Source organism: Mus caroli, unplaced genomic scaffold (genome assembly GCF_978045245.1).
Source record: "Mus caroli unplaced genomic scaffold, Mus_caroli_1 scaffold_1, whole genome shotgun sequence".
NCBI classification, from domain to species: domain Eukaryota; kingdom Metazoa; phylum Chordata; class Mammalia; order Rodentia; family Muridae; genus Mus; species Mus caroli.
Window position 1 is genome coordinate 169,220,312 of NW_028227256.1, and position 12,753 is coordinate 169,233,064.

At 44.8% G+C, this 12,753-nt stretch overlaps 1 protein-coding gene across 1 annotated transcript; it reads left to right on the forward strand.

Annotated features, from left to right (window-relative positions):
* The first annotated feature begins 6 nt into the window (after positions 1 to 6).
* On the forward strand, positions 7 to 12,382 carry Pfdn2 (prefoldin subunit 2). The gene is made up of 4 exons (XM_021175522.3): positions 7 to 127; positions 10,731 to 10,819; positions 10,911 to 11,034; positions 12,061 to 12,382. Exons 1-4 carry the CDS (start codon positions 53 to 55, stop codon positions 12,235 to 12,237), a joined length of 465 nt encoding a protein of 154 aa, XP_021031181.1. The 5' UTR covers positions 7 to 52; the 3' UTR covers positions 12,238 to 12,382.
* Positions 12,383 to 12,753: the final 371 nt, after the last annotated feature.

A 12,753-nucleotide genomic window follows, 5' to 3' on the forward strand; every position in this document is an offset into this window, starting at 1 on the left:
CGGATGTGACGCAGTGAGAGTGCGCAGGCCGGAAAGCTTGCAGGTGGGGAAGATGGCGGACAGCAGCGGTCGTGTGGGCAAGAGCGGCGGGAGCGGCGCGGGGAAGGGGGCGGTGTCGGCGGAACAGGTGAGGAGCCGCGAGCGCACAAGGCACCCGGGGCGGTGTCGAATTCGTGCAGAAGATAAGATTTGTGGCTCCGAAGGGCCTTTAGTCCTTTCCACGGTCGCCATGAGCACGCACGGGGGAGGGGGGGGTCTCTGGAGGTGATCACGAACCTTTCTAGGGCCTGGGTAGGTAGGGGAGAGGCACGCCCGCGGTGTGGGTGGGTAGTTGAGGGAGAAAGCCCTGAGCTGCAGGGTCTGGGAGGGTTGGCCAGGTCCCTGAGGAGATGGATCGTCGTTTGCCCCCTCTCCGAGGTACCCTAAAGAGCATATGATGTTTGGCGTGGTATCTAGTAACGAATTCCAGGCTGTTAGTTAGTGAGTGGCTTATTTAGTTCATGACTCTAAAACCGTGTTCACCATCACCAACACGCTGCAGAGCCACGTGACTCGGACTCAGAACAGTTTAGTGTTCCGTAAATATTTTGACTAAAGAGTCTGTGGTTTTGGTTTGTTTGTTTGTTTGTTTGTTTGTTTTGTCTGGGGGTGGGGACGAGGGTTGCTATAGGGTCGGGTTGGGCCTTGGCTTTTCCGGAATTCACTATGGAGACCAAACTGGCCTAGAACTCACAGAGATCCGCTTGCCTCTGCCTCCCATATACTGCGATTAAAGGCTCGGATTATTTCGTCTTTTGAGACACGGTCTTACTAAGTGTCCTACACTGGCCTCGAGCTTGCTCGATGTGCCCTCTTTGCAAAAATTGACTTTTCGGAAGAGGGCAGAAACCGCTTTTTTTCTTTCTTTTCTTACATTTATTTATTTATTATGTGTGAGTACACTGTAGCTGTCTTCAGACACTCCAGAAGATGGAGTCCGATTTCATTACTGATGGTTGTGAGCCACCATGTGGTTGCTGGGATTTGAACTCAGGACCTTTGGAAGAGCAGTCGGTGCTCTTAACAGCTGAGCCATCTCACCCGCCCCTGAAGAGTTATTTTAATCATAGGTACATTTGTCAGTTGGTTGTTGAACAATTCCTACAGGTAAAAGCATCAGCATAAAAAGTTTAAAACCCACACTGTCAAAGAGCATAGTCAGCTGGGTGGTTACAGTTCTACTGTGAGTTAGAAAGTAAGTGTTTGGGCGAAGTGAAGTGCAGGGAAATTCTGGAGATGGAAGAGGGTGTAGCCTCTGACATAGTGGGAAGGAAAAAATGGTAATGCTTTGCCAGAGGAACGGGTAAATGAAATAGACCTTGTCTTAAACTTGGTCACAGCCAAGTGTGGTGGCCCATACCCATAATCCCCCTGGATTACCCTGTCAGTTCCAGGCTAGCCTGGGTTACAGAGTAAAACACAGTCTCAAAAACAAAACAATGAGACTTTATGTGTGTTTGCATGTGTATGTGTATATACCACATGTGTGCAGGAGCCCTCGGAAGCCAGAAAAGTGGTCAAAACCTCTGATGACTGCCTATTAGCTACCATGTGGGTGCTGAGAACCAAACCCAGGTCCTCCACTATAAAAGTAATCATTCTTCTACCGAGCCATTTCTCCAATCCTACACTGAAAACTTCTGCACATAATGAACTTTCTTGCACAGTTTGGAGAGAGAGTCCAAAGTAGTGTAGATTTAGGATATGGCAGGTAAGTAGGCAAGGGAACATCGGGTAGTGGAATGGTTAGGAGGGTTTCCTGGCCTAGAATCAGAACGACCTGTGTTTGCTTTGTATTTCTTATTTATATATGATTTCTCTTGTTACCTTTTACCCTCATCTATCTGTAAAAGCACAGTAGTTTCCATTTCGTAACTAGATTACTAGGCAAGAAAATCCATTTAGGTTTTGTTTTGTTTTGTTTTGTTTTGTTTTTTTCCTCCATGACTAAATACAGAGACTACAGAGTGTGTTTAACAAATGCTACTTAAAGCTGGAGAGATGGCCTCTGCACTTGCACCTGATCTCACACAGACACACTTACACACACATAATCTGAACAATCTTTCTAAATGCTAATTTCCTTTTATTTTCTAGATTCTTTGGCTTAATTCTAAAGGCTGGGAAAAGTTAGTCATGTGAAGATTTTTTTTTTTTTCGTTAGAAGTAGTGTGTTCAAAAGCATTGAGCCATGAACTGCCTGGTATTGAAAATGCTGGAGAATTTAAAGAGATATATTGCAAGACCTAAAGAGATACAGTCAACTTTGTTCTTTGACACAGGGTTTTTCATGTGGCCTAGAACTCACCAGGTAGGCTAGGATGGCTGACCAGAGAGTCCGTTGACCCTCCCTTTCCTCAGCACAGGGAGAACACGCCTCAGAATTTAAGTTCACTAGCATTCCATTGCCAGGCAGTTCATGCCTCAATACCATGCCTGCCTGCCTGCCTTCTCTTTCTCTCTCTTCTTCTTTCTCCTCCTCCTCCTCCTCTCCCTCTTTCTCCTCCTTCTCCTCTTCCTTCTTAAAAAGTGTGTTCTGGGGATCAAACCCTGGTTCTTTGGCTCTTTACCTGTGAAATTTTCTTCCCAGCCCAATTTAAGTGTTTATTACTGATGTGTGTGTTAGCCTAGTGTGTCTCTCACAAGGAAAATAGGAGCAGGTACTACTTCGTACTGGGTGCTTGTTTTATTTTCTGTTCTTTATCATTTATTGATTTACTATTGTTGTTTTGTCTGAGATAGGCTCTCCCTCTGGAACTTGCTATGTAAACCATGCTACTTTAGGCCTTGCTACTCTTGGCTTTGTGAGCCTGTGCAATGAAAAGTAGCTATTTACTTCCAGCATGTAATGCAGAGGCAGGCAAAGGGTAGCCATTCCCATTCTAAGAGAGAGGTAAAGAAGCGGAAGGCTTAAGTCTGAATTCCAAGAGGACAAGCATTATCTTACAATAATTTTTCTCTATGTGTGTCATTTGGAAACTCTAGGGCAGGAATTGGGCCTCTAAAATATTGGGCAGCCCCAAATCTGTGTGTTTGCAGGGCTCAGTCCATGCTTCATGCTCTTGGGCTTGGGGGCATACCAATGCCCGCAGCTTGCCCAGTCAGGCAGTGTAAGACAGTTGCTGCACTATTAGAGATCATGGTAGCTGCCTGGCCTTCACTAAGGCTTGTTCCAGTGAGGATTCACTATGACAGCTCCCATTCCTACATCAGGTTTCTCCCTGCACCCCCACTTTTCCTCCCACAGTTCAGTGCATCTTTTGAAGCTTTGGTAGAGGAAGCCGTTTCTCCACAGCTCTTGCATTCTGCATGCCTCCAGAATTAGCACCATGAGGCATAGATACTACCACAGGTTACTGCTAATAATGCTCTCTCCAGCTACAGTACAAGCTGTACTTGGATAAATCACTGGAGCATGCTGGGATGTGAGAAGCATAGGCTGGGTAGACTGGCTATGAGTTCTTTCTGCCCTTAAGATCCGCTTTTGGTTCCATGATCGGAAGGACAGTGAAGATTTCCAAAATGCCTTCAGAACATTCTTGTCATTGTATGGTAAATAATAACACTCGGCTTTCTCTATCAGTGCTAATTTCTTCACTTACTTGGTAACCCTCTTGGGGGGGGGGGGGTTTGCATTTATTTATTTTGTGTTTGTGGAAATGCCACAGCGCTCATGTGGTGGCCAGAGAATAATTTGCAGCAACTGTTCTCTCTTTCCACCTTGTCCATCCTGGGACAAACTCCTGTAGCCAGGCTTGGCTGCAAAGTCCCTTTGCCAGCTGAGTCATTTACTGGCTTGGCCACTGTCTTGACCTAGTTCCACTGTGTACATAGCCAGGCTGTGAATCGTCTAAGCTTTTAGGCTCTGTTTTCTTTCCTTTAAAATTTTATTATTTTATATACATTAGTGTTTTGCTTGCAAGTATGCCTGTGTGTGTGTGTCAGATCCCCTGGGACTGGAGTTACAGACAGGTGTGAGCTTCCATGTGGTGCTGGGAATTGAACCCGGGTTCTCTTGAAGAGCAGCCAGTGCTCTTAACTGCTGAGCCATCGTTCTTATTTTCTTTTAATTATGAATTCTGTCTTTAAGTTGGGTGATGTATTCTCAGAAAGAACAGATGTGGATCTTGTTTTATGTTTTTTTTTTTTTTTTTTTTTTTTTTGGTTTTTCGAGACAGGGTTTCTCTGTGTAGCCCTGGCTGTCCTGGAACTCACTTTGTAGACCAGGCTGGCCTCGAACTTAGAAATCCGCCTGCCTCTGCCTCCACCTCCCGAATGCTGGGATTAAAGGCGTGTGCCACCACACCCGACTGTTAAATGTATTTCTGGTTGATTCTCCATTCTTTATATTTGGGGTTTGGACTGTGTTGGACGTGGGTGTGTGTGTGTGTGTGTGTGTGTGTGTGTGTGTGTGTGTGTGTGTGTGTTCGAGCCTCTGCCTGTCCCTTATAAAGTCCAGTCTGGCCTTGAACTCACTATGTAACTAGGGCAGACCTGATCCGGTGCCGGGATTACCGGCATGTACCAGCAGTCTCTATTTAAGGAATAGTAGTCTTTCTTAGTTCTTCTGTTCCTGTCTTTCTTGTGCTTGCATGGTTCCATCTTTGTCCTCTGTGTGTAGGATTCCTCCCTCGTTGGCTTGGTGGACATGAACTGACTTGGTGCTTCTCTGGCAGTGCCCTGTTTCTTAGTCTGGTTAAATGTCTTAATATACTTTTATTGTGTGTGCTTGCATGCTTGTACAGGCCACAGCACTGGTGTGGCAGCCAGAGGGTAATTCTCTGCAGTTAGGTCTTTCCTTCTACTGTGTGGCTCCTGCCAATCAAACTTAGTCAGGCTTAGCAGCAAGTGCTTATACCTCTTGAGCCATCATGCTAGCTCAAAACTGGTTCTCTCTATCCACCTTTGCATGGACTCTGGGAATTTCATTCTGGTTATCGGGCTTAGGCAGCAAGAGCATTTACCTGGCCTGAAAAGAAAGTTTTAAAATCTCATGCAATTAATGGAAGTTTGGGCAAAGGCTTGGGCTCAAAAACTATAGAGATAGTGTAGGTAATGAAATGAAGAAATAGTGTGAACAGACTCTTTAATCATATTCCCACTGTAGAAATGAGGGGGGAAGGACTTTCTAAAAGAAGAAAGAGGGGTTAAAAGGGAGAGGAGAGCAGATCTCAGCTTCTCTGTTGTCCTGTGGTGTTGGTTCTCAGCCTAGTGACTTGTTCCTAGGAAACAGTTGGCAGTGCCTGAAAAGCATTTCTGTTTTATTGGGTAGAGTGCAGTTATGTTGCTGAGTACTGTAAAATGTTCAAAATTGCCAGCATGAGAAAAACTGGTTCATGGTCTCAATAGTACTAGTGCTAAGAGACTGTCCTATTATGTGTTATTTATATTTTATAGAAACAAAAGGAAAAAAAGACAAGTAGCTTAGTCATGTACAATGTATTTTGTGTTATGTGCGTGAGTGCCTACATGTATGTATGTGCACCGTATGTATTCCTCCTGCCACAGAGGCCAGAAAAGGGGACCAGCTCCTCTGGAACTGGAGTTAGAGGCAGTTGGATTATGAAGTCAGTTATATAGGAGTTGATTGAAGATCTTTGAGAGGATAGTTTGGTAAGCAATAATAATACCACAGAGAAGACAGAAGGAGATTTAAAGTAACTTACAGGCAGTGGTTATAGTTTGGTTCTCAAAGTGTGAAGAGAAGGGATGCGTACCCTTCTGTAATAGAGTAGTAAGATCAGAGCGCTTAGAGGGCACTAAGATGGGGAAGCCGGCACTCGGGAAGTGGAGGTGGGACGACCAGGAGTTAAGGTCATCTTTTCAGTAGATGATCATAGTAGGCCAGCTTGGGCACCTGAGACTTTGTCTCAAAGAACAGTAAACACCAGGGGAGGATAGATGCTGAAAGGGAAAGGAGGCAACTAATGAAGCAGTGTCTCAGGAAATGCACTTTGGAAGTATTCAGTCAGAACTCTCCACCTATTCTGTTCTCCCAGTAGTCAATTAAGAAATCATGGCATGTAACACAGCCAAAGACATTTTTGAGGAAAGGTAATATGGGTGAGAACAGAGATGGCTTAGTGGGTGCAGGGTTTTTGTTGTTGTTGTTGTTCTTGTTCTTTTTGTCAGGTCTGACAACTTCCATTCACTCAGAAAGACCCACAGGGTGGAAGGATAAAACTGAATTCCACAAGTTGTCTTTGACATGTGTGTCCACCTGTGCACTTCTCCCAACTCCCATAATTTTTGTTGTTGTTTGAGTTGGGGTTTCTCTGCTTATAGCCCTGGCTGTCCTGGAACTCCCTCTGTGTGGATCAGGCTGGCTTTGAACTCACATAGATCTGTTTGCCTCTGCCTCCTAAGTGCTAGTTCATAAATTTAACTTAAAAAGGGAATGTCCCTTGTCCTTTTTAAAAAGCTTTTTTTTTTTTTTTTTAAAGATTTATTTATTTATTATGTGTAAGTACACTGTAGCTGTCTTCAGACACTCCAGAAGAGGGCGCCAGATCTTGTTACGGATGGTTGTTAGCCACCATGTGGTTGCTGGGATTTGAACTCTGGACCTTTGGAAGAGCAGTCGGGTGCTCTTACCCACTGAGCCATCTCACCAGCTCCTTATTTACGTATCTTATGTGTATGAGTGTTTTGTATGCATGTGCACTCTAGGTGTGCCTGGTGCAATCAGGTCAGAAGTGGGGGTTGGGGATTGGATCCTTTGGAACTGGAGTTACACATGGTTGTAAGTCACCATGTAGGTGCTGGGCATGCTTGGCTTTGAATCCACCCTCCTTCCCTTTGTTTCTTCCCTGGCCACAACTATTAACAACCAACCACCAGCCCCCTAAACTGACAACATCCATACTGAATACCACTAACCGCCCACTCCACCTCTCAGGAACGAGGCATTGTGTTCTTTAGATTGCTTCCTGTCCGGGGGCAGTGGCATCTTTGGGGACCCTAAGAAAATTGGAATGGTAGCCAATCCCTGAGAAGCCTGGCTGTTCCCCTCACTGTCCAGGAAGGTGCAGGCCTAGTTGAGGCAGACTGTGAGGCTACGCCACTTGAGGCTAGCTGCTCTGAAGCTGTGTCCTGGATTTTGAGGAAACAACGGTTGAGGCGGCCTGTGAGTCTGGATCACCTGGGGCTAGCTCTTTGATTTCACTGGTGTCTGATTGTTTTGTTTTGAAAACACAAACTTTTAATAGTGACATTGTAGGGACATTTTTATATTAATGTATGAAATATGTGTGTGGAAGGAAACAGGACAGGGCCTTACAGATTATCAGTGTGGTGAGAAATTTTGGTTGTATTCTGGGGACAGAGGCAGGAAGATCTCATGATCAAGCCAGCTCAGTCAGTCAACAGGGTCTCGAGGGAGGGAGGGAGGGAGGGAGGGAGGGAGGGAGGGAGGGAGGGAGGATCGAAAAGAAAAAGACAATTAGACAACATTATAGCATGACTCCAGCCAGTGCTGAGGCTGCAGCAGGTTTATTTTTTTCCCCCATTCAGCTTTTATACCATTCTAAGTACTTGCAGAGAATAGGGTCAGTTCTTAGATCAATGACAAAGTAGTCAGACAAGGCAGTAAGCAAAGCCCCCTGGTCACTGTTTCTAGGGGCTTATCAGGATGACCAAGATAAAAGGAATGCCACACATTGAGCTTTGTATTAGCCCAAATGTAAATACTCCTATCTGAGCCTACTTCCTTGAGCCCAGTGGTACGCGCTTGCCAAATTTCTACAGGGTTCCAAAAGCTCTCCACAATCTCAGGTTGGAAGCCAGACTGGTAATCTGTATTCAGAGACCTTGTCTCAAAACAAGCAGAAAACCATGCACACAAACAACCACATCTCCCAACATAGGGATCAATAGGGAACAAATTCTATGTCACACTTAAAAAGAAATCTGGGGCTAGAGAAATGGCTCAGTGGTTAAGAGCTAGAGAATCCCGGGGCAGTGGTGGCGCACGCCTTTAGTCCCAGCACTTGGGAAGCAGAGGCAGGCAGATTTCTTGAGTTCAAGGCCTGCCTGGTCTACAGAGTGAGTTCCAGGACAGCCAGAGCTATACAGAGAAACCCTGTCTCAAAAACAAAAAAACAAAGATCTAGAGAATCTGGGTTTAATTTCCAGCTCATTACTGGTATGGTAGCTCATGCTTTGGGGGATCTGATGCCTTCTTCTAGCCTCTTTGGGTCCCAGGCATGCACATAGCAGACATACACATACAGGTAAGACACATAAAAATAAACCTTAGGGGGAAAATCTTTATAAAAATAAGTTTTTGAAAGATCTCATATGTGTAAATAATAAGAATATAAAGAGCTCTATGTAGTAATAAGAAGTGATGTTGATTTAGAAACGAATACATAGTATTTTAATTAAATGGGGCTATTTCAGAGGGGAACTTTACATACACTATGATTTAATAGGGTAAAGAGACTCTCGACATTGACTAGTCTATCCCTGTTTGCATGAGACTATTGAGGTTTGGTCTGTTGCTGTGTATTGCAATGCTTAAATACTGGCCCCCAAGGTCTGGCTGCCCACAGGAATAAAAGGAGATCCTCATATACACCAAATGATTCTATGTAATCTTGTTCCTTAATGTAAAACTATTGGTTGAATAAAGATGCCTATAGCCTGTAGCTCTGGGCAGAAGACAAGTAGGCGGGCCTTCAGTTTTCAGGCTTGTGGTCTTGGGGCAGGGACCACAAGAGGAGAGAAGAGGAAGAAGACACCATGGGAAAGGTGGATCATGTGAAGATGTCCATGAGGGCCAGCCAATTGGAGAAGGGACAGCCCAGGCAGAACATGGCAGGTCATATCTCATGGTTAGTGACAGGGAAGTAGACTAAAAGAGTATAGAGGGTTGATAACTGCACAGCTCTAGTGCTGTTAAGGGGGTAATTGTAAATATAAAGGTTTTATGTCTTTTATTTGGGAACTGAATGATCAAAGGTGAGGTAGAAACCTCCAATTAATTTTTACAACATTTTGGTACCCGTTGTGGGGCGCCGTTAGTGAATATTTTCCTGACTCTTCCTCCCAGCTCTATGCTCCCAGAGATAAGATTCAGACTCAGAATATATTTACAAATACCTTGATTATATAGCTAGGCTCTTCTCTGACTAGATCATAACTTAAAATAACCCAATTTATTTTAACATGTATTCTGCCATGTGGCTGGTTACAATGTGCTCAGGTACCAAACAGCTGTCTTGTCACGTCTTCCCTGGTGACTCTCCCAAGCCTGGCACTATCCCAGAATCCTTTCTCCTCCTCTTTTCCCATCTCCTGTTTCTTGCCTAACCTATAGGCCATCAGACTTTTATTCACAGGTGCCATATCCAGACAGACACAAGATGCTCTCTCTAGCTTTGTTATTGGTAGTAGTGCTGGGAGTTGAGCCCCAGTGCCTTCTGCATGCTGAGGCCATTCTCACTGAGTTGTACCTCAAGCCCTGAGCTAATATGATAAAGCTTATGTGGCGTAGTGGGAAAGCACACGCCGCACAGGTGTGCCCGCCTGAGCATGGTCCTGGGAACTCACAGCTTCTAACTGAAGGTCCAAGTGAATCTGATACCCTCTTCTTCCTCCACACTTGTTTATATACACACAGGCACACACACATACATATAAAAAAAAGTCTTGGGGCTGGAGAAATGGCATAGCGTTTAAGAGCACTGACTGCTCTTCCCAAAGTCCTGAGTTCGAATCCCAGCAACCACATGGTGGCTCACAACCATCCATAATGAGATCTGATGCCCTCTTCTGGTGTGTCTGAAAACAGTTAAAGTGTACTCACATATAATAAATAAATAAATCTTTTTTAAAAAGTCTTTAAGTCTTAAAAAAAAAAAAGGACTAAAGATGATGACTCAATGATTAAGATTTCACACTGTGCATCTAGAGAGATGGCTCTGCAGGTAAGAGGACTGACTACTTTTCCAGAAGTCCTGAGTTCAATTCCCAGCAACCACATGGTGGTTCACAGGCATCTGTAATGGGATCTGATGCCCTTCTTTTGGTCTGTCTGAAGACAGCTACAGTATACTCATATACATAAAATAATTAAATCTTTTTTTAAAAAGTACACACTGCTCTTCTAGAAGACCCAGGTTTGATTTCCAGTACCTATATCAAGCCTATAACTCTATCACCTTCTTGGTCTCTGATTAGTGACAAACTGGCAAGCTAGCTCAGTAGTTAAAAGAACTTAAAAGAAAAGTGGTTAAAACATTTTGATGAGACCCAGGTTCAGTTTCCAGCACACACACGGTGCTCACCACCATTTGTGACTCCAGTTTCAGGGACTCTGTCGCCCTCTTCTGGCCCCTGGGCACCAGGCCAACACATGGTGCACATGTATACATACTTCCAGGTATAACAGCACTCATGAACATAGAGTAAAAATTAATAAGTTGGGGAGGGAGACATAAAAAAGCCCTCTTCACCTGCAAGTCTCTTGTAGGTGTTCCAGTGGCTCCTCACCCCCCCCATCTCTCACATTCAAATCTATTGTTAAATCCCCCTGTGCCTAGTAAATATCTCAGACATATAGGCACTCAGTAAGAATGTAGTCTATGCCCTTCCCTAGATAGCTATCCACTACTGCGCCTTTGTAACTTGCCATCCTATGGCTGCCTTTACTTTCTGGTGTTTTCACGGTCTCATCTCTCATCTCTTAGGTAATTGCTGGCTTTAATCGCCTTCGGCAGGAACAGAGGGGCTTGGCGTCCAAAGCAGCTGAGCTGGAGATGGAATTGAATGAGCACAGGTAGGAAGGCAGCAGAGAAACAGAATGATTGGATGGAGGCTTGTGGGGATCTGGTCGGATTCTGAGGTCTTGTCTTGTTCTCCTACCCTAGCCTGGTGATCGATACACTGAAGGAAGTGGATGAGACCCGCAAGTGCTACCGCATGGTTGGAGGTGTGCTGGTGGAGCGGACTGTCAAAGAAGTGCTTCCTGCCTTGGAGGGCAACAAGGAGCAGGTGAGCAAGAATTCCTCTATAGGCGTTTGGGCAGCCAAGAGGTTAAATGTAGGTGACTAGGGATTTAGGGAATTCATGTTGATGGTAGCATGCAGCCTGTTAGCTATCTACTGTGCCCTTTATACTATTACGAAGTTGAAGTCCAACTCCTTAAGTGAGGAGTTGTTGGCTGTGTGCCCTTTCCATGGGCTCTTTGATGTGGCTGAGTGGGGAGGGAATGGGTAGAGCAGTGTTCTTCACAATATAGTCTGTGGATCCCTGAGTCCGAATCTCCTGAAGAACTTGTTTAGCAGTGTTGGGCATCAAACCCAGGGCCTCATGCGCAGTAGGCTAAATACTCTTATCATTGAGCTACACCTCCAGCCAAGGACCAGTTTAAAATGCAGCTTCTTAAGAGCTCTTGATCCACCGAACCAGACCCTTGAAGAAACCATAAGAGACCTTTTAAAGGGAGAAAGAATCCTGACTGGGGTGGCATACATTGGTGTTTAACTTGCTGAGATGATGAGGCAGAGGAATTGGGTTTGAAGCCTGCTTGGGCTAACTAAAAATCAATCACTTAAAAAAAGAAAAAAATGAATGTGACCTAAGAGAAGAAACCAAAGCATGACAAATGCTCTTTTAAGAGCAAGCAGCCCATCCTCCCTGGGGAGGGACTGAGGATGGAAAGTTGCTGGAGAGGGGACAGTAACTGTCTTAAGAGATGTAGCTGCTGGTGAGCCACTAGTGCTCCTGTGGATAGCTCCATCCATGCCCACAAGGGTGCTTCAGGTTAGACTCATGGGCCACAAAACAAAATGGAGAAATACGATTATGAGGTGGGATGGGTTGGTGGCAAGTAGATGAGAGTGGGCTGTTTGATCATACACTTTTATAACATTATCAAAGAATAACGAAAATAAGTAGCTCAGATGGTTCCCCTTTATAAGCCACTGTGTTCTTGTCTCACTGCCTCCAACTGTAGTACAGTCCAGGGCAGAGGAGGGAGACCTGCAGTCCTTCTCCATCCTCTCTTTTGCCTTTTAGATACAGAAGATCATTGAGACACTGTCACAGCAGCTTCAGGCAAAGGGCAAAGAACTGAACGAATTCCGGGAAAAGCACAACATTCGTCTCATGGGGGAAGATGAGAAGCCAGCGGCCAAGGAAAATTCAGAAGGGGCTGGGGCCAAGGCCAGCTCAGCAGGGGTGTTGGTCTCTTAGGAGCTAAGGCCTCTGCGGGGTTGTTTTTTTTTTTTTAACCCTGATTCCCATTTGTAATTTCTTTTTATTGTTGTTATTATTATTTCTCTGCTATTGTAAATTTTGTTTTTGTTGTTGTTGATTAAATGTTTTGGTCAAATACTTAGCTATAGCCTGAACCTTTATCTCATTTAGGGCTACACCGACCTCATAGAGCTGAGTGTGGTGCCACACAAGCCTTTAATAATCTTAGTGCTTGGGCGACAACAAGAGGCAGATCTCGGAGTTCCAGGCCAGCATGGTCTACAAATCGAGTTCCCAGTCATCCAAGGCTATATATAGACACAGTGAGACCCTGTCTCAAACAAAACAAAGAATATGATTTGCATGGTTTCTACCAGGTTAATAGCTCACTATCAGAAAGGAACCTCAGTTCGGCCTTTCCTTTGCAAATAAAGACATCTGCTTATTTGATGCTCTTCTAAAAGGGATTCAGAGGGCTGGAGAGATGGCTCAACAGTGAAGAGCTCTGTCTGC

Excerpts from the sequence above, each read along its gene's own strand:
- Pfdn2 (XM_021175522.3), top strand. The coding sequence starts at position 53 with ATGGCGGACAGCAGCGGTCGTGTGGGCAAGAGCGGCGGGAGCGGCGCG. Across the intron at positions 10,820-10,910 it reads ATGGAATTGAATGAGCACAG|CCTGGTGATCGATACACTGA; the intron begins GTAGGAAGGCAG and ends CTCCTACCCTAG. Across the intron at positions 11,035-12,060 it reads TGGAGGGCAACAAGGAGCAG|ATACAGAAGATCATTGAGAC; the intron begins GTGAGCAAGAAT and ends TTTGCCTTTTAG.